Source organism: Hippoglossus hippoglossus, chromosome 5, assembly GCF_009819705.1.
Source record: "Hippoglossus hippoglossus isolate fHipHip1 chromosome 5, fHipHip1.pri, whole genome shotgun sequence".
Classification (NCBI taxonomy): domain Eukaryota; kingdom Metazoa; phylum Chordata; class Actinopteri; order Pleuronectiformes; family Pleuronectidae; genus Hippoglossus; species Hippoglossus hippoglossus.
The window spans coordinates 19,436,015-19,461,224 of NC_047155.1; the positions used below are offsets into that span (position 1 = coordinate 19,436,015).

Below are 25,210 nucleotides of genomic sequence, written 5' to 3' on the forward strand. Positions count from 1 at the left end.
TTTCATTCACAGTTCTTTCCCTCCCTCCGTCACTTGCTGCATTTAGACACAGGAACTTCCCATGTAAATTTAGACAAACACAAAGACCATTGGAGGCCCACAAAATACACACACACACACTCAATGTTTACACTAGTGCCAGTTAGCATTAATTGTGCGGTCTGCCAAGCTGATAGACAGTCTTGGTAATATGACCTAATGAATGTGTGCTGGAGGTTGCTGTGTATTTGTCTTGTGTTGAACCCTCCCACCTCCTTGTCTGCCCCGTGACTGACTCACAATAGCTGATGTTACTCGTCCTTCTGGACCGACCAGTCGGCCCAGCCCTTCCTTTTGGTAGAGCTCCAAGAGCAGCCAGGCGCCTCTCAAGCGGCTCCAGCTTTATGATCATGAAATGAACGTGTTGGACAAAAGACTGAAATTCTTCTTAAGCTATAGATCTAAAGATTTCTGAGGAAAAATACATAGGTTGCAAAAGTTGTTTGACTGGGCCTCCCAGTTTATGAATCATCAAAAAAATGCTATATGGAATATCTGGGATTATATTTATTATATAAATTAAAATGTCATATTTTCTCAAGGTTGGTGCAGATGTAGGGCTATAGCTAAAGAAATGTGAAGATTTGATGAAGCTGTATGTATTGGCGTTTTTGCTTGAAAAATGACTTTAGACAAGAGTCCGTGAGAGTTGTGTGAATTTTCTCACTTAAGCTTCACTGGTTTCATTTTAATAGTAAAACCTTTTATTTAGGAGATGCTGCTCACATAAATTGTTGATCCTGCAGGCTTGTTTGCTAACACAGACTTCGAGACTTGAAATCTCTGCAGCCTGACTGGGTGACCTTAAATTACGTCTACATGGAAATAGTGAAGTGAAAAGATGAATCTGAAACTCACAGTTTGTTCTGGTTCTCTGTGAGATTAGAGTAAACAGGTTTCAGACATTACAGAATGATCCCCAGCTGCTCTCATTTTAGGCCACGTAGCGGTAAATGCTCGGCCACTGGAACACTTGATTAAAACTCTAAAGAAAAGTGTGGAATCCTTGTGAAGGATGTATTGCGGCACCATAAAGAGCATTGTTTGAAAGTTGAAGTGGTGTTGGCTGTAGTTATGTGACAGGCACTTAGTTGCCCACAAGCTGTGGAGGAAAAAAGTTCCCTTTTAGCTAAACATGCAGAGACTGCGCTCCTCTTATCTCGCTCCATTCCTCCTCGTTCCGCCTCGCTGGCTATCTGAAAAAGTATCGTCAACTCCTCTCATCTCACCCTTCTATCGCTCTCTCCCCCCTCCATTTCCATCACCTCTCTCTCCTGTCTCCTGATCTCCTGCTTTTTTATTGCATCCTCTCTCACTCAAACTCCATCTCTCAGTTATAATTTTCATTCTCTTCTCCAACCTGGTCTCATCCTGATTTTTACCTCAGTCTTGAGAAGATTTTAGTCTGTAGACATCAATAAATGTACTTTTAAATAGTCTTATAAATGTACAGTGGACAAAGTGAAGGCTTATAAGTGTTGCACTTATGATTTTTTGCCAGTAAAGTATTAGTCACACACACACACACACACACACACACACACACACACACACACACACACACACACACACACACACACACACACACACACACACACGCGTATGTAAGCACACTGGTCTTTGTCATGGTCTCTGTCGCTGTCTCTATAGTGAAGCAGTGATGCATGCAGAGCCATGTGTTGCGCTTCACCAGGATTACAGTATGTGCTGACGACCAGGGACAAGACAGGAAATCGTCTGTGCTCTCGAGTTCCTATTCTCTTCCCCCTGAACACCACGCATGGGTGTGCACATACACTCACACATTCACACACTTTGCTCGTGCACACAGGCTGTCTGCTGGCTTCAATATTCACCGGCTTAAAACCGGGCTCCTGAGCTAAAAACGGCCGGGATTGAAGAGCTTCCTTTTGTTTCAGCTCCACAACTGTGCGACTGAATATAATTGGCAGTGGCCTCACATGACTTAGATGTAACTGTGCCATTTAAACAAAATGAATTGCCCTGTCCCACTGAGTTCCTGGCCATGACAGCGTCTTTGTTTCGTGTTCATGCTGTCGCAGATCTTCCTGCGTATTGTGAGAGTTTGATTATGTGGGTCACTGTGTTTTTTGGTGAATTATTTGTTGTTCGATGCCTCTTGATTTTGATGCAGAACAAAAGCTTATGCCGCCTCTTTTATTTTACCTGCACAGTAAATCAGAATCCATTGTTTTTCAAAATATCTTGCATTTGAACAATGCTGCTTGAAATGTTGGAGACCTGTGTGACCTTTTAATTATCCACGGCATTTTACACCGATTATCACTTTGTTTTTCGATGGATTCCCTGTTAAGGAATTAAACTTGCATTACCTCAGGACCGGACATCTGCACTAACCCTGATGTCTTGTGACCAATCTGAGGGCATACATCGTCTAAATACCATGTGACACAAGCCACACGCCGGCCATAAATCATCTAGAGCATAGAATAAAGCAATGCGGTCATAGTCAATGATATAGTTACTAATACTCAACAGCATACATCAGGAAACAGTATGGGCCATAATGGACAAAGATGGATTGGGATGCTGTCGGAGTCTGAAGTGAACCAACATGTGTGTCAGTGTGCACATGCGCGTTTGCGTTTGTGTGTTTTCATTACAACAAACCACGACATTTATCTGTATTAAATAGATGATATAATGACTCTGACTGGAGGGGGGCGAGGGAAGATGGTCAGTTTTCTGTCTCTTTCAATAAAAGTATTAGGCGAAGGCGCTATTGAGTATGACGTGTAAGAGAAGAATTCACAGATGAGAAGATATGAGCCAGATTAAGGCTTGGACATGTGTCAAGTCTTTGAAGTGCTCTGGTTTTATGTCAATCCCTTTCATGATGTAATCTCAACAGTGAAATCAAAAAAAGTATTTTGGATGGGACAGCGTTTCTGTAAAGATGAGGTTCACATCCTGTCAACACAAACACTTGTGAAACCACAGATATGAAAAGGCCAACACCCGACTGTACTTTGCACTTTTGTTTTCAGACTCATTCTCAAGCCTCAGCTCTGTGGCTCTGTCAGATTGAAAGTTGCCTGAGATTAATGCCAGTTTGGAGTTCAGATTTCAGCATCTTTGAAGTATTTTCTCATTAGCAGCTTCCGGTGCTGTTGCTTATATATCATTACACGTGTTTAGTCCAAGTATTTGTGCAGTCCGAAGAAAAGCTGACTTTTCATGCTTTCGGTCCACATACGTTAACTCTGGAAACATCACGACCAAAAAGAGGTTACATTTATAGGACCATTAAAACAAAAAGGAGACAGTGATTCTATTTAATGGCCTTCTCCTTGAAGCGACTCCTCGTCCACCGGCGACCAACCACCACCAACACTGTCCTCAAATCCTCGGAGAGGATATATAATGGCATGCCTGCTTTTTCAACAATCCGTGCTCTCTGGTAAGTTTTTACAAAGCGGTGCAGCACAAGCCTACTCTAGCACTCTTGGTGTCAAGGGTCAATCAGGCTCATAAATGGAGGGTGTGAGGAAGCGAAAGTAGGAGGGACGGGAGTTGCAGCTGAGGACAGTGGTGCTTGGTAATAAGCTGTTTCGGGCAGAGCAGAGTGCATTCCACTATAGTGAACTCAGCAGGGAGAGTATAAGCACTGCTATGGAGGAATGCACCAGCATTGTTGTAACAGAAGGAGCTCAGAACACAGGCTTTATTCGTGGATAATTGTAGTTAATGAACATACCTTAAAGCAGGGCTGTATGATATGATGGTAGATATCACGTGACAATTTAAAAACGGGTGTGGTTTCACATTACACTCTATTATATTTAGTTTTACTGCAAATCACACTCTTTAAGGCAACACATGATGCGTTGCATGTCAAACATATGGAGAGAGGGTACAGATGAGAGCCACAAAAGTACAGTTGATTACAGACTCAAATGTTGCTAGAGGCTTTTGCCCGTAACACACCACGTGACAAAACAGCTGCTGTTACAACTTGCACCTTCAAAGACATAGCTTCAATTTACACGGTCTAGAAAAGATGTACGTTTTTGAAGTTGTCATGAGCACACCACGTAAAGAAATGAAATATTTGTCAGCTGTCGGTCTTTTGACTGTGCCCTAAATTTACCCACTTCACTCTGTCCCCTGATTGAACCTGTCCTCATGTTTCATGACATCACCACCTGTGCATCCACTTTGGAAAGCTCAAACCACAACTTGATTGGTGTGTAAATGCCTGTACAAAACCACAAGAATGTCTGTGGTTGACTTTCATTGTGATTGGTTTTGCTTAGTGTTGAGTCAAGTCATGGGCTGGCATGTTGAGGCATGCTTTTCATGCAGGTGCAGCTTTGTTTTGTTGTTTTCATTGTTTTAATCTGTTGAACAGAAAGTTTCACCTCATCTCAAATCTTAACACTGTAAGTAGACAGGTGACATGTTAAAGGGCCTGTGTTGGATCATAAAGCAGGTGAACTGAAACCCAGTTCACTTAATCTCAAACATGGGTCCTCAGAGGTGGTCTGGTACGCATGTGGCCACATTCTTCTCACTGTGAGAACACTAATGTGTCTACATGTGAAGGGTCGTCTACTCAGCTGTCTTCCTCTGACCCGCTACAGTGTCACAATCAATCAAATGTACTTTTTACTTCTGGGTACTTCTCAGTGCCCATACGTTGTGTACACCGCCACAATATTAACACTGACGTCAGCATAATGATTTCTACTTTTCCATAGTAGATCTGCATTCGGCACAGGCAACATCATTTGGTTTACAGATGAGACGTACCTGTTTATTTGCAAATAAAGCAGGGAAATGAGATTTGGTCAGATGTGGTCACAGGAGACACATTAAGGACACATTTAAATTTCAGGTGTGAACAGATGCATTTAACACTGTCCACTTGTTATCGTATCTCTCAGGACAGATGTTAATACCAGTTTTGAATAGCAATATTGCTAACATTAGTGCTCATAAACTACTGGTCATACCAGACTGATTAAGGGTCTCCCCCTGACTATATTGAATTAATCAAGGCTGTGTTTTTGGCAACTTTTTATTTGCGAGGCAAGGAATGTTTTTTTTTCTATTTTCAAAAGTTGGATTGTCTTGCTCTATGTCTTAGATGTTGGACACAGTGTTATCAGTGATGAAGATAAATAAAGGTAGATAAAAACATCAGTTGCCGATCAGTTATAACATCCAAAACTCCAGGTTTCATTCTTCATTGCACAAATGGACAAATTGTTGGTTAATTCCAACCTAAAATCTTAAATGTAATCCTGCCTGGTAAAACAGTTGATAACCTGTTGTTGCATGTCATCACCTCCTCTGATCCTACAACCCCGCTGTAGTTCTCCTAAAGCCCTCTCAAACAGATAAAGCAATAGCTTAATGCTGTAGACAATAGTGCAAGCTCAGTGTGATTTTGCCTCAGTGAGCCAGTGGTGAAACGTTAAACTGACTGCACTGTTACTGCATTACTTGTTGGCATATCAGGCACATTCTGGCCTTGACCTACATATCGCCTACCTCTCCCACCTACACACACACACACATACACACGGACATGCACACACACACACACACACAGGATTTGTCGTGGAAAGAAAGACCCAGCCGCACAAACACAGTCGAGAGATTACGAGTAAACCACTAATCTGACGGGGCCTGCATCTGTGTGTTTGTGTGTCTGTGCTCCCTTATGAAATGTGGGCAGGTTTTTATGCGATGGCTGGCTCAACAGTGTTTCACTCCGTCTTAGCAGCAGGAATGACAGCCTTAGTTTTTCCAGGAATTTCTGCCCTGAGGAAAGAAGCAGGGAGGGGAAAACATGTTCCAATGCTCATGTTGTGATCCACATAAATTTGGTGCTCGAGCAATTTGTGTTTTATTTGGACTAGTGCAACTCTTGAGTCATAGAAGGTGGAGGAGCATGACAGAGGAGACACAAAGAGAAATTTGAGCTGCAAAACTGGATGAGAGAAATGGAGTCACAGCGAGAGGATTTGGTCTGATATAAAGATGGAGACATATACAGTTCATGTGTTATTGTAATGACAAGGGCTGTGTGCTCGGGAGACACCCTGGGGTGTTTCGTCCTGTTTTTACCAGTCAAATCTGCCACAATGTTCATAAACCGTTCAATGCACCGAGGTGGCGTTCATAATCCTACCATCTCAAGCCGCTCGGGAAGTGTTCAAACACTACTGCTGCTCGCTACAGAATTCTAGTATAATGTTAGCTTTGTGAGGAGAAGTGAGATTTGTGGGATAAACGGGGGTGCACACACACCTGTCACTCAGATTACCTCACACACACACAAATATACTCGGTATGTATTTGTTTGATGAGGTGATGAATTCCTCAGAGGTTTGTCCGCAGCACATTCTCTCCATGCATTCCAGTGTGGAGCAGACTTGGTGTGAAGATCATCAGCAGTTAGATTCAGAGATTTGGTAGGAGCTGGTGTCCGTGTCGGCATGAAATGTGTAAATACACACACACACACACACTACACACCACACAGTAGGTGACCCCCCCCCCCCCCCCCCCCCCCCCTTCTTCTTTCTCATATTCGACAAATGCAGGGGGGAGCAGAGACAACTGTGCTGGGCTCAGAGCACAGGCACATATTTATATGACCGAGCCCCCACCACACACACACACACACACACACACACACACACACACACACACACACACACACACACACACACACACAAGCTCATTACAACAGAAACTTGTATATACCGCCATGTCTCTTAAGTAGTGTCTGTTGGCGTATACTCCCATTTCGAAAAAAACACAAGAAAGTGTGTGTTTTTATTGTTATATTGAACAAGGAGTGGCTGAATTTGTGGAAGGTAGTGCTCATAGTCTGTCTACTGTCTCAGAGTGGCAGCTGTCTCTCTCTCTCTCGCTCTCTCTCTCTCTCTCTCGCACACACACGCGCACACACACGCGCACACACACACACACACACACACACACACACACACACACACACACACACACACACACACACACACACACGCGTGTCTGTTATCCACACAACCCATTGGGTGTCAGAGAAGCAGGTGTCCTTGTCCATATTGGCTCTCCAGCCCTTCAGTGTGCCAGTGGATTGTCTGGTAGTCTCCACCCTCATTCTTGTGCAGGCTGCTGATTTAAGCTTGGGAAACAAGACGGGCATACTATGTAGCAGAGTATCACAGCTTATTGAACAGCAACAAAAAAAAGCCTTTAAGTCGGTTTTCCATGTTTTTAATGATTGTTTATTATGATGTGTTTTATGACCTGTTATCTCTTGATAGTCTCTCAAAAACATTTTACAATCATCAGATTCCATTATTCCATGCAACAGAGCTGAGCAGCTTGTAAAGTTGCTGTAAAGACTTTATTCTTGGCTAAGATACTTAAAATTATCAGAACAATCCGAGGATGTTGAGAAAGGCCAGTGTTTCTACTCTGAAGCTTTTCCTCAACTCCTTCTCCTCAAGGGTAGCCACTAGACAGCTCTAGATCAGATTTTATCACTCCAGCCGGGATGATAGCTTGAACATCAGCCCAGCAAGGTGCTTTAAAGACACGGGGCTCAATTTGTTCCAGTGCCTGTCTTAATAATGCACGCACGCACGCACGCACGCACAGACACATGCACGCACACAAACACACCACTTTTGCACTGTAGAACAAGGCATTTGTTTTGGCAGGCCACCTGCCACTGAGAGAGAGAAAGGGCACAGGCGCTTGTCCTCCACTAAACTGATTTACGTTGGCACTAAAACAGAACTCATAAGGGCTTTTTATGCTCCCTGAGACTTGCCAGTCAGCTTGTTCCCCCGGCCAAGGCAGGAAGGAAATGATACAAGATACCACAATTCACAATACTGCTTTATTGTCAGACCTCTTGAAAATTGCTCTTACCTCCTCTGAAATTTGTCTTGGCATGCTTGGTGGGAGGAATATAGGAAAAGTTGTTTTTGGCACTAAAAAGTGCTTGCCCAAATGTTTTACATGTTCTGTATTCCTCACTAAATTTATTTTTGACACCTCTTTTCTGTCCGATAAATTAATAATATGAAGTAATATCACATAAATGCACATCAGATCTCAGAATGACTGTTTCTGGTTTTATTGACCCCAAAGCACACTCTAGAATTACGCTGTGTTCAAATGGAACATGTGAGGTCATGGTGACGATGTGGGAAGTCGTGTACGGAACATGCTTGCTCGAGTCATTAGAACACAGCTAGAAGCTACAGAGGCAAAATAGGAAAGCTAGCAGGTGGGTAACATTGTGAAGGAGATGCAAAGGCATAACGACGGAGGGAAAAGAAGAGCTAGAGAGTAACATCAACATTTTTCTTGCGCTTATTAGAGAATCTGTACGACGAAAATATATAAATGAAACCAATCACAAATCATCACCTTGTCAGGAATACGAGGAGAGAGAATCTTTTTGTGAACACAGTAAACATGAAACCATTTTAAGGCATTACTCAAGTGTTATTTAAAAATGAGGACCTTGTTGAACAAATGTCCATGGACATTAAAAAATGGGTTTGAATATTCTTTGATCATACATCAGTGAATTGTGTAATAATGTTGCCATTCTCTGATAATCCTCTGCGGACAGACAGAGTGATTGCTTTGTTGGAGTGCTTGAGATTTGATTTTGTGGTGTGTGTTAGAGCGTTTTAGCCTCTATGTGGCTTATATTGGTGACCTGACCCCCCCAATGCCTCTGAGCCCCTGAGACGGCCTTTAACTGGGACATGTGTCAGACTGGCTGGATAAGCAGGCAGCAAATGACCAGCCTGTACCATGCTTACCTGCATGCGTGTGTGTGTAAGACTGTAAAGAGAGCAAACCATTTTGTCTATCCTGTTCTGACTCTAGGGGTTTTTACATCTGTTTGAGATCTTGTTGTCTGTCCAGGGATTGCCACCCATCCCTCCGTCAATTCACCCACCCGTCAGTGTGTTGGGGGGATGGTAATCCATTTTTCCCATATGCAGATAGTGGCGGTGAGATTAGGCAGACCCTGGGAGAGGATTACGGCTTCAGGGCTTGGCTCCCCTTCTATCTTACCTCCTCTGTAACCATCCAACCCCCCCTACCCCACCACTTCCTGCCTCCTCCTCATGCTGTTCAATCCCTCACCCACCCCTCACTCATCTCCCTTTCCTCCCCTGGGCAACTCTCCAATCTCTGGAGTGTGTTGGCTGCTGAGAGAAGAGGTGGAGGACAGATTAAGATAGAGACCCATTTAGTTTTTTGTATGTGTGTTTTGATTTGCATGTGCATAATGTACAGGATAAGTGTGTTTTGATGTGTTTGTGTACATATGTTAAAGACCAATTGAGAGGAGAGGCAGTGTAGTGGGTGTGTGTATGTTGGCGTGTGCACAGTGTGTCTTTTAAACCTTATTGCTTTCAGTAACCTCTGTGATTATGCTATGGTTGGGTTACAATAATTGACTTTGTGCATATGAGTGTGTGTCTTGAGAATTTGCATTAATTTCCAGAGCCTTGCCTTTTATTTGCTCCCACACATTGTCCCCATCTTCCTTTGTATGTTTTCCTTCCTCGGTTCCACCGTCTCTCCTCTTCCACCTGCCCAGATGTGACCCACATGTTGTGATGCAGTGCAGAGGGCAGAGAATTTGTTTGAGTGCTGCTCTTCTTCTTTCCTCATCATCATCCCTCTCTCGCCACCTTCTCCTCCTCTTTCTCCCCTCCAGTGGTGAGTGCTGTAATTGATATGCCACCGGCAATAAATCAGCGCAGCTCTAGGCTCCGAGCGCTGTCTGAAGGGGACGAGTTTAGCTGCTTTGGAGAACAGGGTGGGAGAGGGAGAGTGGATCGAGCTCTGCTCACAAGACTCGCCATCCACTCACCACTTCACAAGACCCTGAAATTTCCCCACAGCGCACATGCAAACACACACACCACCCCATGTCTTCTCAGGATTCCAACCCTTGTCAAACCTAATAAACAAAATGAGGTAAAGCTGCGGAAGGACATCTTCTACCTCCCTTCAATCTCTCATCCTTATTCCTGTTCCTTACGCCCATAGGGATGCGGTACAGTCCTGTCAATTGATAGGACACCCCGATATCAAATCCAATCAACTTGGCCCCTTCCAGCCTGTCCTCTCTAATGCTTTTCCCTCATGTGATAACGGCCTTGGTTCCCTCGATATCGTGGCTGCCCATTCCCAAAGCCACAGACACGTTCCGGCCCGAAATGATTGACATGTTTTTCCTTGATGGTGCGAGATATGGCTCGTAACCTTGTTCCAGCGCTTTTCCCACCATTTCACTTTAGTTGTGGAGGAAATTGAAATTGAATAGGGATAAGGAGGGAGGGAGAAAATGGAGAAATTTAAGGAAAGGAGACGTGTGTAAGAAAAGGAGTGATTGACTATATCCTCAACAGTTAAGCATGTGTGCTATGACAGGAGATGGAAATGGAAGGATTGTGGACTGTCAGTGGGATTCTTTTCATGTAACTTGTAAAGTTTATATTTGGGAGATGTAAAACTCCATGCTGTGTTTTCACTTGGGTGTTTGTTGTGATGTCACAGTCTTATTAATGGGATAGATAATAAGCAGCTGGAGACCCCTTGATGCAATTTGTTTTGCCACTCGCACTGTTTTACATCAAGCTGCAGGTGGCTTGAATGAAGAAGAATCACCATAAGGACTTTTTTTAGGTTGTCTCGTTCTTCAATCTCTCTTTTGCTCCCTCCCTCTCTAACTCATTGTATCTTTTCCGCACTCGAAAATGACAAAGGAAAATGAGGCAGCCGGTCTCCCTACGTGCTGCCACGCTTTGAATTGACATCTGCTCTCGAAGCACTGCACAACCGTTCTGTTGAGAAAGAAATTATTTTTTTATAGGCTGGCTAGTCACTTTATTGCAGGTGCTTATGTCAAAGAGGCCACCATCCACATCAAGTCATTTAAATCTCACAGAGTAGAGAATGGGGTTTTATCTGATGCCGCTCCAGCCCGTCTGTCTGCGGTTACCGTGCTGAGGTGCCTCAATCCACAGGGCTCCCCTGGTGTTTGATTTAAGCGCAGGTAGAACCCTGATTAAAATGCAGCAGAAGTGCTTCCTTTTGTTTGGCTCTCGCTGCTCCTCACTTTCCTTCTGCTTCTCTGTCTGTATGTCTTTCTGTCCATGCAGTATCTGTTTCTCTCTTTTTATCTTTCACATTTTTCTTGCTCTGTTCCTCTTTTTTCTCTCTCTCTCTCTCTCTCTCGTACACTTGTCTTTTCCCAGCGTTTTATTTGTGGAAATTGGATGACACAACCTCTCCATGAACCTGGCTAGCTTTGTCACAGCTGAGCTATGGTTTGCTATTCCATGACCATTGCTGCTGCAATTTCTCTCCTCTTCTGTTTGCAGCAGCAGTGACTAAAACTGATGGACAATTCAGTAACTCGTCTTACTGGGGTCCTTAATTCTCTCAATACTTTCAAAAGTGCATTTTTCTCTTCTAGTGTTTACTCACAGCCTCCCACAAGCCCTTCTCAAGGATAGCTGTATAAAGCATAAAGGATAAAACATTCATCCCTCAGAGCTTGGCTAACTGACCACTCTTCTTGACCTGTTAAGCTCGGTGATTGATAGACAGATAGCCTTGCTCCTGAGTGGTTTACCAGATGGACAGCAGGACGTGGAAACATTCCTCAGTCGCTCTCCTCTCTCTCTTTTCTCCTTTTGATTTTCCTCCAGCTCATGCTTTTGTCTCCCTCAACCCCCTTCGCCATCTTCCTACCCTTCTCATCTCTCCCTAGTGTCTCTCATCTTTTCTGATTTGGTGTGGTCATAAAACACCCTTCGTGCAGACACTTTGATAGTCAAGGTGAAATTGAAGCGTGCAGGTCTCAAGGAGAGTTGCTTCCTGTTTTGCATAATCAGCGTTTACAGGAGAACTAATGTCCCACTATTGCTGGAACATGATTGGCCTGTCAAGTAACATGTGCCCCGCAAACCCCACTCCTCATCACTGTACTGTCATTGAAAAATACCTGAAGGGACAAATACTCTTTAGAAGTGCTAGTCGACTGGTTGATCGGTTGGTCTCATGTTAATTGTTGGTCTGTAGACATAAACAGCGTTCTATGATTAACGTTATGTTCTGCGATGAGAGGGGCAGTTTGCACATCAAACTAGGTTAACTTGACTGCTTCAGTGTTCTTCTTCACGTTTGTGTGTAATGCCAATTAGTATCGGCATAATTTCATTTTCAAATTTTAATCCCAAAAATTATAATTGTCTAATAATTTATTTAAAATAAAATATAGTCTGGATCTGGGCAGGGGTGGGGACAGGCTTTTGTGTGACAATGACCTATCGTTGCATCAGTAAATTCAACTCTGTTAATGACTATCATATTTTTCTTTAGATAAATTATATATTTTTCTTGATAATATACAGTATATATTGTGAATGTAGCTCCCTGAGGGGAAGCGGAGTCTGTTTGGTAACCTGGTGCGCTGCTACATGAGCCTGGTACCTTGATACAGCTGTTGGTGTAATTACAACAAGGGGTTACTGGATGTTATGTTGATACAGTTCAAACTATTGCAGGAAAGTGTTTGCACAGACCTGGCTATAAATTGTTTGCTGTCGATATAACAGGCCCCACTGGCAACTTTTCAAACACATGCCTCCTCCAAAGCCACCACAGTAACGTTGAAAAATATGAAATATTAAAGAGTTCAGTGTGGTGGGTCTATAACTCACTCCAGCAACAGTTGTATTACATGTACAGAGCTTTTCATAATCGGCCCATGGCTCCCCAGCCATCTTCACTCATAATTAAATGCTGACACATGTTTGCCTTCCAGACTTGATTTGATATCATTTATCATTAAGGCAGCTTGAGTGTTCTTTCGCAATATGTGAGGCTTTGAGGCCTCTCTCTCTGTTTTATGCATAATTCATAGGAAATGTTCCTTGGTCACTCATCATGTTTTTTTTTTTACCTTCCAGGGCTCCCACCTCACGCCTCTGGATGATGTTCCTGATGACGGCTTGCAACTCTGAAAACAGGACCACGCAATAATAGTTGTTTCCCTTTCCCTTATCCTTTTCTCTCTTTAAAACGATCCCCCCTATTCCTTGATAATAGTGCTGAGAAGAAAGAAAATCCTGACTTGGGACTCGGACAGAGTGTGTACTCCTCCTCCTCCTCTCTTTCTCCTTCCCCACCCTCCTAAGCCTTGCCTCTAAACAGCCGAGATATGTGTCCCCTAGCCCGGTCAGTGGCTTCCCCTGGTCCAGGGTTTCTCCTCTTGGGGCTTTTGCTTATCATGAGCTCTTCTTTCTGTGGAGGCCAACCCCCACCCTTCAAACGATTTGCCCCTGCTGAATGGGGGCTCACTCATCTGGCCATACACAACACAACTGGAGAAGTGTATGTGGGAGCTGTCAATTGGATCTTCAAGCTGTCAAGCAACCTGACCAAACTGCGCAACCACATGACTGGCCCAGTGGTGGACAATGAGAAGTGCTACCCTCCGCCCAGTGTCCAGTCCTGCCCACATGACTTGGCCCAGACTCCAAATGTGAATAAACTTCTTCTCATAGACTACGCACAGAATCGCCTCATTGCCTGTGGAAGCACCTCACAGGGCATCTGCCAGTTTCTACGTCTGGATGATCTTTTTAAGCTCGGTGAGCCCCACCATCGCAAGGAGCACTACCTCTCCAGTGTGGCAGAGTCTGGTACCATGTCTGGGGTGATCATAAGTTCCCCCCACAGTCTCACCAGTAAGCTGTTTATTGGAACCCCCATTGATGGCAAGTCTGAATACTTTCCAACTCTGTCCAGCCGCAAACTGATGGAGAATGAAGAAAATGCTGACATGTTCAGCTTTGTGTACCAGGATGAGTTTGTCTCCTCCCAGCTGAAGATCCCCTCGGACACTCTGTCCAAGTTCCCTGCTTTCGACATCTATTATGTGTACAGCTTCAGCAGTGAGCAGTTTGTCTATTATCTGACAATGCAGCTGGATACCCAACTGACTTCGCCCGATGCCAGCGGAGAGCAGTTCTTTACCTCCAAAATTGTCCGCCTCTGCGTGGATGACCCCAAGTTTTACTCCTATGTCGAGTTTCCCATTGGCTGCACTAAAGATGGGGTAGAGTACCGTCTGGTGCAGGATGCCTTCTTGGCTCGACCAGGCCGGCAGCTGGCTAACTCTCTGGGGATCTCTGAGAATGAAGACATCCTCTTCACAGTCTTCTCTCAGGGTCAGAAGAATCGAGCTAAACCACCTAAAGAGTCAGCATTGTGTCTGTTCACCCTAAGGAGGATAAAGGAGAAGATCAAAGAAAGGATTCAGTCCTGTTACAAAGGAGACGGGAAACTCTCCTTACCCTGGCTGCTCAACAAGGAACTCGCCTGCATCAACTCGGTAAGCACAAAACTTTCTATCTGTTCTTTCTGCTTTTTTGTCTTTTTCGTCAGAAAGAATCACTTAACAAACAAGGCAATCAAAGTATAGTAATGTTATAATAAAGTGAATCAAAACAGAACCACTTGTGCTTTTATATTGAAACACTTGATTCCATTAGGCAGGAAGTATTCATGTACTTGCTGTTTTCTTTGTTGTCAATTGACGTAAGGATTTATTCATTGTGATTGTGACAAACTGCCGACTTCTTTGCTGTTTTATCAAACAAAACAGCTCTCTGGTTCACTTGCTGATGCTCACAGGCAAACTGGCTATCATGTGAGCTAACTGTTAGCTGCTAGTTGTTTTTACACAGCCTCATTTCAAATATTAAATTAAATATAGATTCTGGAATCAATATGGTGATTGTACAATTGTTAAATAATTATACTCAAGTGACTCAGTTGTTATCCAAGAATGAAAGTTATTCCTTTTTACAAATCAGTCTTCAGGGAAATGTGTACTGCCCACTTTGGAAAGTATTGTTGCTAGCAAACACAGGCATACATGCATACATAAGTCAAATATTAAAGATTAGTCTTGATGTCAGTACATTAATGTCCCTGAAACTGCCTGCTCCTACTTTTCCACTCAGCCTTTTTTTCCACTGCACACTAATTGAACACTGGCCTACGCCACATTCATTCACAAGGACCACTGCTGCAGGCCCGCAGTGATTAACAATACAAAACATGGAAAGCTCTTATTCCCCTCTCCCCCTGTCTTCTTTTCGCTTTTTTCCTAGACATCTTCTCTTTCCCCACAGCCTTGTGTTGCTTTGATTTAGTCAGACAGGGGACATCATTAGCCTGGTCCCCTGGATTTGTGCAATGTCGCTCACAAGCACACACACACTCTCACAAACCCACACACAGCTTGGTTCGGTGCGCTGCGGTGTGAGATCCTGGGGGATAGCATGAGCTACACTTGGTTTTTACTAACTGAGCCACAGTGCATGGCCCTGCATGCATTACAGAGGCTACCTCTCACTTAGACACCCATACGTGCACTTACACTGAAGACCTTACACAACAGCATACAGTCTTTATAGTCAACATACAACTGCTCACGTTCTTTATTTTCTCTGACCTTCAATCTTGATTCCTCCGTCTCCCTGTGCTCACCCACTCTCTTTTTCTTGAAACCCGCCTGAATATATTTTCGTTCCATCTATTAGTGTTTAGTGTACCTCTTAGTTGACCACCTGTCTTAGAGACCCCATCTTCCATCCCCTGTGCTCTTTAAAATCACCCATCCATCGCTTTCCATCTTGCTCTCTCTTAAGAAAGCCTAATTATAAGACCAGTTTTAAAGCTTTAAATGTCAGCGCACACAATTTTCCTGGCAGGTGTCTTCGCCGCGCACACACAGAAACCATTCATCCTGAGCCGAGTCTAATGGAGTGAGATACTTTGTAAAAACAGCACTCTTCCTCTGTGTAGTTCTTTATTAGCTTGGGCGCACAGGTGTTTTTTTGTGTGGTAGTGAAAGTGATGTGAATCACCCAGCCAAGTCTCACCTCCCTTTCTTCTACCTTTCAGACATCTTCTGTAGATGTAGTATCTCTCTTATTCAGTGGTTGTCTACATTCTTTACTGTGGCTTTTCTTTCTTCGGGCCCATCACACTCACAATAGCTCCGAGGCAAAAAGCAGGCTATCTCATTCATTTCAATTAGACCTTTGCCCCGGTGCAACAGGAGCTCTTAGTGCAGAGTGCTATGGTATAAAATCACATGTTAGTAGAGAGAAGAATTTCACTTCCTTTTTTTACAGTGCAACGCCAATCATTATCTTACTTTACTGCAACACAAATGCTGCATGTGAAACTGTTGTGCTTATTTGCTGCTTACATCATCATCAGTTATCTAGTGAGGAAAAGGATTGCCATCATGATAACTTTCAATAGATGGCCTCTCCAACTTCAGAGGGGAATAATCAGTTGGCTTTTTGATAAGACTCACTGGTTTGCATTTCATCTACCTCGGCCTTATCAATGTAGCCTTTACTTTTTATAGCTGGGAGAGCACAGATGCACTATTAACATTAATGATGGCAAGTCATACCAGTGAGCCATCATGCAAAATACCAGGGCTCTGCAAACGGCACACCTAAATGGTATGCAGCCCATGAAAATTCATTAGTGTTTGAAGCCAGACGCTAGATTTGATTAGAAATTTCTAATAACATCCAATACCAACATATTTAATAAAAATAATGCTGTTAGCAACAAGCTCTGGCTAACTACACTACTGCGAATCACTTCTGCGTAGCTCTAAAACCAGTACATGCCAGTGGCAGTACAGAGCAACAGCTGGAGCGACAAAGAAGAAGTGATTTCCAGGTAAAGAAAACGTTTCAGATTGTGGTTTTGACATCTGTGCATACTCATTTTAAGTGAGTGAGACGGTGATCTTGCAAAAAGAGCATCTCACAGTTACAACATGTTATTGCTAAAACCTTCACATTTGCCATTACTATTAATTCACGTTTGTTTGATCCTCATTTCTGTCCCACTTCCCTCTCCCTATCCCGTTCACACAGTCAGCCTTGTTACCATGGTTACTGGAGTTTGGATAAGGAATACATTCACTGATATTTTATCACCACTTAAACATCCCCTCAAAACTGTTGTCCTGTATAAGCTGTCATGTATGATGATGTAATAGCCTCAGAGATAAGCCTATTGGCTGACCCTGTGACAGCAGCAAGGCTCCGAGGGGTCAACCTCAGGTTAATGATGTCTGCCACGCTTGCCCCTAAGCACTGACCTAATGTCAGCTGCTCACCACTGACCGTAACCTCAGTCAGTGGTTCTTGGGGACCTCAAGTGTGACCTCAGATCAGTGCATGACATCTTTTTTCAGTGCGGAGGCGGTTGCTGTGAAAAATAGAAAAGGCAGAATCAGACGGAAGAATCAGGGAAAGCATTTAAATATAAACATGCATATCTTAACATTAATGACTAGACGGGATTCCCCCACATTCTAAAGATTGATGCTATCATTAAGTGTAATTACATGTGAATGATTTCTTGTGGGGTTATACTGTTACTGCAAACAACGACGGTCAAAGTCAAGGCAATTTGCTTACACAGGGCAACAAACACTGAGAATCGATGTAGAAAAAATGTAATATACCTATTTTTACATGCAACAACTTCTTAATGTGACCATAACAGTTGATTTTAAATTTGAACATTGTGGTGTCTGATCGACCAGATGAAGTATTGGGCCCATTTTCAGATTTTGAAACATTATGTTTTATGTATTGAGGTCTGAGTCCTCTTTCTAGCAGGTTTGGCTCTGTCCTGCCCCTTTGCTGCATGGCTTCTGTGCGCTCTCTCTCTCTCAGTGCTATTAGTAAAGGCCATAGTGCCAGAACATTGATATGACTAAAGCGTCTTTCTAAATGCCAGCTCTCCACTGGCTCAACAGATAGACTGTAAGTAAGGAAAAACTCAAAAAACTTACAGGGAGTCATTCCTCCAACCGATCCAGGTATATGAACTGAAGATCTCCTGACTCTACAGCGCTCAAATTTTTCAGCTACCCGTGTTTGGTGCTGAGCCCTGCCCAGAGTTTCCCAACCACTCCTGGAATTCAAATGCACTTCTCTAACCTCTTGACTACAAACTCATAAATGGCCTCCTCTACTACATTTGACTGAGCAGTGTCGGATATGCTGTTTGATGTGGGAGGAAGGGTGAATGCATTTAGCTTGACCCTGCCATGGAGCTGTTGAGAGGGCAGGGCAGAGGGGGGTTGAGCCCTGGACAGCTGTTAGCCACATAGCAATGATGGATGAGCGAGCGCTCTGTTAGCTCCCTGTGTGGAGTTCATATTTGTGCTGGATAATAATTTCTAGCCTCTGGCCATCATTAGGATGTTTATGGCCACAGTGAGATGGTGGCTGTGTTTCTGTAAACACTAATGTTTGGGCATATTACATGTAGCTCTGTCAAACAAGAGTGTGTAAAATCTCAGATGAGGCACACACACACCATTCATCACTTCAGCCCTGTTTATATTTTCCTGCTCTGTACTGTATGTGCAGCCATGTATTTGTCCCTGAGCTTTATTAGTGAACCCCTGACCTTCTCTCTGGTTTGAAAGTGGATCAATACAAACCATTTCTACACAAGGAGGGAGAGTCTGACTAAGTGAGATGAATGCAAAAAAAGAAAGTTAAAGAATGCAGCGACAAAGTGGGGGGAAACGAGAGAGAGCGGCACGGAGCTGAGCAAAAGAAAAGATTAACAAGTTTCAGGAGGTGTGCAGGACGTGGGCGGGTATAAAAATGAGAGAACAAGAGGATGAGGAAGTCGGATGCCAAGCAGCATACAGGAGAGAGTAAGGGAATTTGAAGGATGGTGTTGAGGAGATGAGAGAGATGGAGTGAGTGTGAAAATAACACAGCAAGCCAAGAAAGACTCGAGGGGAAAGGGGATGGAAAAGAAAGCACAAAAAGATTGTAGACTTTGAATGCAACACAGAATGCAAGGAAATGTACTACTTTATAAAACCAGATCCTTACTTCTGTAATTCTCACAGTTGATTGGAGCTGATCAGGTCAAGCTTGTTTGTTCAGGCGTCTTTCATGTGCCTGCACTCATCACTGGAGTGTGTGTACTGTAGGATATATGCTAAACTGATGCTGCTTTTTGGAAAGATTGGAAACCAAGACATCAAGCTGCAGGCTAGAAACTGAATGGAATTACTTTTAGCATCACAAAAATTCTCCAAAATATCAGTCTTGAGGAGTTTGTGGAGCCATATTATGTGCAGCAGTCACGGCTGGGCAACTGCGATTTGGATGTGACGTCAATGTTGTGTTGTGAGTGATGACAGTTTGAATTCAGATGAGATAAAATTTCGTCAGGAAAGAGAGGCAGAAAGGGAGAATGAAAAACAGCCAAGGAGAGAGCTGCAATCCTTTCGCAGGCAGGGTCTGCTCGGAGGAGAGGCGTTTATTCACAGACAGAGAGAAGAGGAGGGCGAGAGGAAGAGTGATAGCATCAGAAATCTTTTCGCCACAGCTGCCAAGAACAGTGGGAGAAAAGAGCGAATGACAGAAAAGGGGGAGAGAATTAGAGGGAGGAGAGGAGAGGGTGGTTGAACAATGGTGACTGCACAAATAATATTGGCGTCTATCACCTGGTCACCACACTGTCCTGTATCGGGTCTCTCAGTCATGTCAATGCTCTCACACTGTATGTATTTGTGTGTGTTTTTGTGTCAGGAACACAACAAAACTCCTTTGGGGTGTCTTGACAAAATACCTCTAAATTTAAAAAGGTGTACTCTACTTTGAGAAAGCCAGGGGCTCTCTTTGCTCTGGGGTCACTTTGTAGAATATATTGTCTTACTCACTAAATTCCTCACATTAAAGCAAAAGATGAAGCAAGTTTCAGCTTTGAGGTTATTCAAAGTTTGCTTATTTAGTTATAGAAAGTCATTGAAAAGTCATGTAAATCAACAGCAGGAGGGAGTGGGAACAACTTCCTAAAGCTCTTTTTGAATCTTTTAACACTCTACACAGCAGCTTTGGTTTTCAGGCTGTTGAAGTCAGTTTCTTATTGACAACACAGACACTCGTGTTGGCTTTTATCAGCACAAACTCTCCAAACGTCTTTGTCAGTGTCTTCTATGTGTATGACATTTGTTGACATTTCATATTTGTTTTTTGCATTTTCTGCGGACTTTATACTAGGGGCCAGGCGGAGAAAGTCTGCAGACAATCCGGATGCTCTCACTCGGACATTTGCCTTCACACATACAACTCCGCCAGAGAAAGTGCGAATCATTTCCTGAGTTCAGTGCATGTCTGAAAGCAGCTTTAAACTACATGAAATAATTAAACACAACCTCAAATAAATAAACAAAGTTAGTCAAATTGCATATTTACCTCAACATCTGTTTCAATTACTTTTCTCCACACACATAATAGAAAACACCATGTTTTCTTAATGTAGAGCTACAAACTTCACACCAACTGCTTATTATGTAGTGCAGTAGTATAGAAAAATAGAAATGGTAGTAAAGGACTTAAAAACAGTTCTTAGTAGGTATTAAAAGACTTGAAGTGGAATTGATGGGAAAGAATGAAAGGAAGAAAAAAACATAATGGCAACATTCCTTGTCCCTGTTGTTGTAAACGCCCTCTTCTCCACACGAAGCTCATATCTGACCTGAGGCCTTTTCAGAATGTCAGACTGCTTTCTCTCAATCAGATGGATGGGGAGGTTGTGAACTGTGTCACAATGCAATTCATCAGTCAATCTGATAATCAATCATAGCAATAAATAGTCGCCACAAGTGCTCGTCATTTCATGGTGCGTAGGCCAGCTGTCGTATCAAAGGTGAGATTTGATGCTAAACCTGAAATCAATATTGGAACATGCAATAATGTTTTTAATGGTTGACACATGCATTCGATAAAAAAAACGTATTTGGAAGTCGATTTATTTCTATCCATGAAGTTAGATATTATTAAGAAGAATTAAACTTTTTGTACATTTTAGCACACACAGTTTTAAAAAGCTCATTGTTTTTAACACCATAAGAGAATCAACATTTAATTGCTGTTACAACATTTACAACAGCCTGCTTTAGTGTGTATTTGCAATGCGTCCTAGAGATGGCTCCTGTAAAAAGCACAATGTAAATAAAGACAATTCATTTATTTGCTCCTTAAAGCCCATAAAGGTTTGCATGGTGTATCTGGAATGCTCTCAGTGGACATTTTAAATCTCACTGCGCAGTCATCAAGTTGCTGCCACCGCTGTTTTTCTGATGAGGAGGTCCCCTTTTTGTGCAACCAATACAATTCTTAAAGTGATTTATCATCGGTTAAACAGCCTTTCAGCTGAATATGTACACAGGCATGTTTATATGTTGATGCTGGTGGTCATTAAATGCACACACAAGGCGAATCAAAACTTGTTCATCAAAACTATTTTATTACAATCAAAAACAACACAATAAAAGAGTAGTTGGCTGTTTTCCACCTCCAAGCGCTTATGTTAAATTGTTACCAGCCAGTGTAAGTGTGTGTGTGTCTGGTCTCGTCAGGTTAGCTGAGAGGAGCCTAGTTATCAGACTGAGCAGTGTCCTGGAGACTGGTTACAGCTGTATAGCAGACACATGTGTTATAACGGATCCCTTAATGTATGGCTGATGAGAAAACACTCTATAATACTGTCTCACTGAAGATCCTGTGTTCAGTCTTGGGTTTAGTTTCTGTAGAACCTGTAATATTAGCAAGAAAAGACAGAAATGAACACCATGCTTCATCACTGCTCCATCGCCTCACATTTAGCAAGCCAAGCCCTTTTTTCATTACGTTGTTACAGAAAGTGGAAATGACTTCGAGACCAGCTCCTAACCTTATTAAATCAATCATTATGAATATCATCTAATGAACGCAACACACTTGTGGCCTTTGTAAAACACAGTCCTATATCTGTAGACCTAATCTAAAAGGATGTGCCAGCAAATGCGTTTAAGTAATTACTGTAGACCTGATTAACTGAGCCAGAGTTGATGAGCGCAGTTAATTGACAGTCTAAATGAGTCGAGCTCAGAGACACCGATTGGGCGGCTTGTCTTAGATGTTGATTCTAATGGGTCGTCTTTCGGTGCATGTTTAATTTGATTTTAAATATGGAATAAGTTGATTCCAGCTATCAAGTTTTTGAATTTCCACCACACTGTGTGTGGGTGTGTGAGCTTATATGTGAGCCAACAGTATCACTACATTGGTGCCCTCATCCCATTATTAAACGACAATAGGAAACCTTTTGGAAAAGACCCCATGCAGACTGTGTGTGAGCTGCTTAACTCTCTCTCGCGCTCTCTCTCTCCTCTTATTTCTGACCATTCTTCAGCCCCCCCCCCCCCCGGCGCTTGTCTGAGGAGTGTTTAGCTCAACAAATCCCCATCTCCAGCACCACTCTAATGATACTAATTGTCAGTGTAATTATGTATTGATCTGTACTGTGTGTGTGGCTGGTGTGTTGCATACATCATTATCAGGTGTAATCAGTAAATGTGGGGCAGGGGGTGTGCCCCGATTGCACATGCTCATAGTCTCAGTGTGTTGGTTTGTCCAAGTTTTTTTCAGTGCCCACATGTGCTTTCAGCTTTTCAGTTGATATCCCTTGTTGAAAAGTTGAATGTGCGCACTCAGCAGCTGTCGATATAAATCATTATCTGCCAATCACACATGGGTTTTTTTCTGCTCTGACGTGATTATAAAATGTTTTATTTCCCAACAACACCCTGGTTCCCATTAATAGATGCGTTAATTTTAGATGCTTCCCAGAATAACAAGTGGGGCAATTGTGGATACTTCTTTCCTTATTAAAAAGAAGAAATTATGTTCCCAGAGCATCCAAAATCAGTGTTTGTTTTTTTTTTGCATGAAAGACACGCTTATTATGCTCTATCAAATAAAAAGAGAACATTTTAGCAAAACAATGATGATTTTCTGACTCTCTCCCTTAAGGTAAAGGTAAAATAAGGGTGGTTTTAATAGCAAATGTTAAGTATGGACAAAGGCTACATCCGTATCCATTTACGAATCTAATGTTGAGCATAAATTAACCCTAAGATGAGCTGACGAGCTGAAAAGCTGGGTTCCTCCATCATGTTTAATTGCATTAGTTGAACCCACATTTGGTCACGTTGATCATATGTGTCCTGGCAGCTTCGTACATCTTGGATTCAGTTACCGGTGTCATTTGAACTTTCACCTTTAAAATATCTTTTGCGGGTTGAAACCTTTAAACCTGCTGACTCTCTCTTCCACTGCTGGTCACTGAGCTGCTCCATCAGAGCAATCGGAGGTTAAGTAGTAGGGCGGCCGTGGTGGTTGCTGATGGAGGGAGGAAGTGTGTGACTCATGCACTTTCCCCACCCACATTTCCCAGCTGGTGTGTGGTTTGAACTGATTCTCGCTGATCACAGGCTTCTTTTGTTTCAAACTCCTTGTGAGCTTAGATTGTGAAAGATGCATTTTCAAGTGACTGTTAGTCTCTTTGCCTGCAGTTTATTTCCCCCTGTACATACTTTACTACACACAGTATGTATTATTTCTCCTCTGTCTCTCCCATTCAGTTGAACCGCGGTCTAAACATGTGGTGACAGCTTTTGGATGCAGCTCTCTGAATAGGTGCCAACTCCTTGAGGTTTCACTGTCTGCCTGGAGAGCATTCAACATAGAAATTACTTCTGTGCAACCCATAAATATGGAATTGTTGCAGGCATCTCTTCATTTAAATTATTGATCAGTGAGGTTTAAGTAGCATATTCTAGAAAACAGTTTGGACAAAAATAATTTTCTTTCCTGCAATAAGGTGAGAGCTGCAAGCTTGTTTTGAGTGTAAAATCGTCAACCTGTTTTAAATGAAACAGTTTTCCCTGAAGACGTTGATGCATCATGCTTTTTGTTACCTTTGAGACTCTTAACACGGAGGCTGATTTAAAGTCGTGTGAATGTGCCTTTGTGTGGATTTGTTTTCACTTTTGCATTTATTCTAACTTGTCATGTACAGGGTTGTTTTGAGGAGTAGGGTTAACTGGCTTATCACAGTGACATTTAAAAAAAGGTTAATGAAAACAAATCAACAAATGGAAAATACAAATTTTTCTCCTATATATATGCATCAATGTCAGGTCAGGTTGGGCATCGTTTGGGTCATTTCTGATACCAGGGGTAAATCAATACTTTTAAAAGTGTGCCGATGAAAGAACGGAACAGATATTGTTCTTTAAAAAAAGCACAAAACAGCGGTCCATGATTGGCAAAGGCAAGGCAAGTCGGAAGATGAAATTTAACACATTAACCCGGAAACTGTTAATAAGTGAAGTACTTAACTTTAATATCAAAATATAAATAAGTGCAAAACTCTTAAATTTACATTCAAAATCACATAATAAATAAACCTATTCTATCCTAACTACAACAATTTAACACTAAATAACAGTTTCATTGCTTAATAAGCAAATACTCAGCTTTAAACTTTAAAGGCAGCCATGTAGACAGTGTGTTGCCACCAGAGGTGAGTGTAATCTTAACTAGGCATGTGCGGTGATGTTTATGTTGCCTGTAGGCAGGGCCAATATATCTGTCTGTAGCTTTATCACTGAAATGAGACACTTAAATCTGCGTTGTGATTCGGTCTGGCAAGTACCTGCCATGTGGGAAGGATTTCGGTACAGTTCCATACTGCCATGTTCTGTGTCTTTGGTGACTAAATTGCCATCATAAGATGAATCTTTTACTATGGCTTCAAAAGTCATGCAGATTGTTAGGTTAATTGAAATCTCTACATTGGCCGTAGATGTGAATGTGAGCGACCTGTCCATTCAGCCTCTCGTCAAATCTCACCTGGGTTTGTCCAGGCTATTCCTCTGCTTTATAAATCAGCACGGGGGTGTATGCGAGGACGCACACACACACACAAATTCTGCTTGTGTTTATTCTTCTTAGAAAAAATCCAGCAATGTCTCCATGAGTTCAAGGCCCCTGCTGAGATTTCTGGGTAATTTATGAGCTGCCCTCTCCCAGAATCCCTCACTCCGCTTGGAGCCAGCCACATGCACACACAGACACATACACACAAGTCATGTAAAAATCACCTGCATCTGAAAACTCAATCTTAGCAGTGTGCGTGTATGCGTGCA

At 42.7% G+C, this 25,210-nt stretch overlaps 1 protein-coding gene across 1 annotated transcript in view; it reads left to right on the forward strand.

Annotated features, from left to right (window-relative positions):
- The window catches only part of LOC117761221 (plexin-A1-like), a 192,266-nt gene that overhangs the window by 20,368 nt on the left and 146,688 nt on the right, over window positions 1–25,210 (forward strand). Inside the window, exons 2-3 of the mRNA XM_034584918.1 lie at window positions 13,059–13,244; window positions 13,295–14,485. Coding sequence (XP_034440809.1) covers window positions 13,310–14,485 — 1,176 coding nt within the window. The 5' untranslated portion in view covers window positions 13,059–13,244; window positions 13,295–13,309. The remainder of the gene's footprint in view (window positions 1–13,058; window positions 13,245–13,294; window positions 14,486–25,210) is intronic.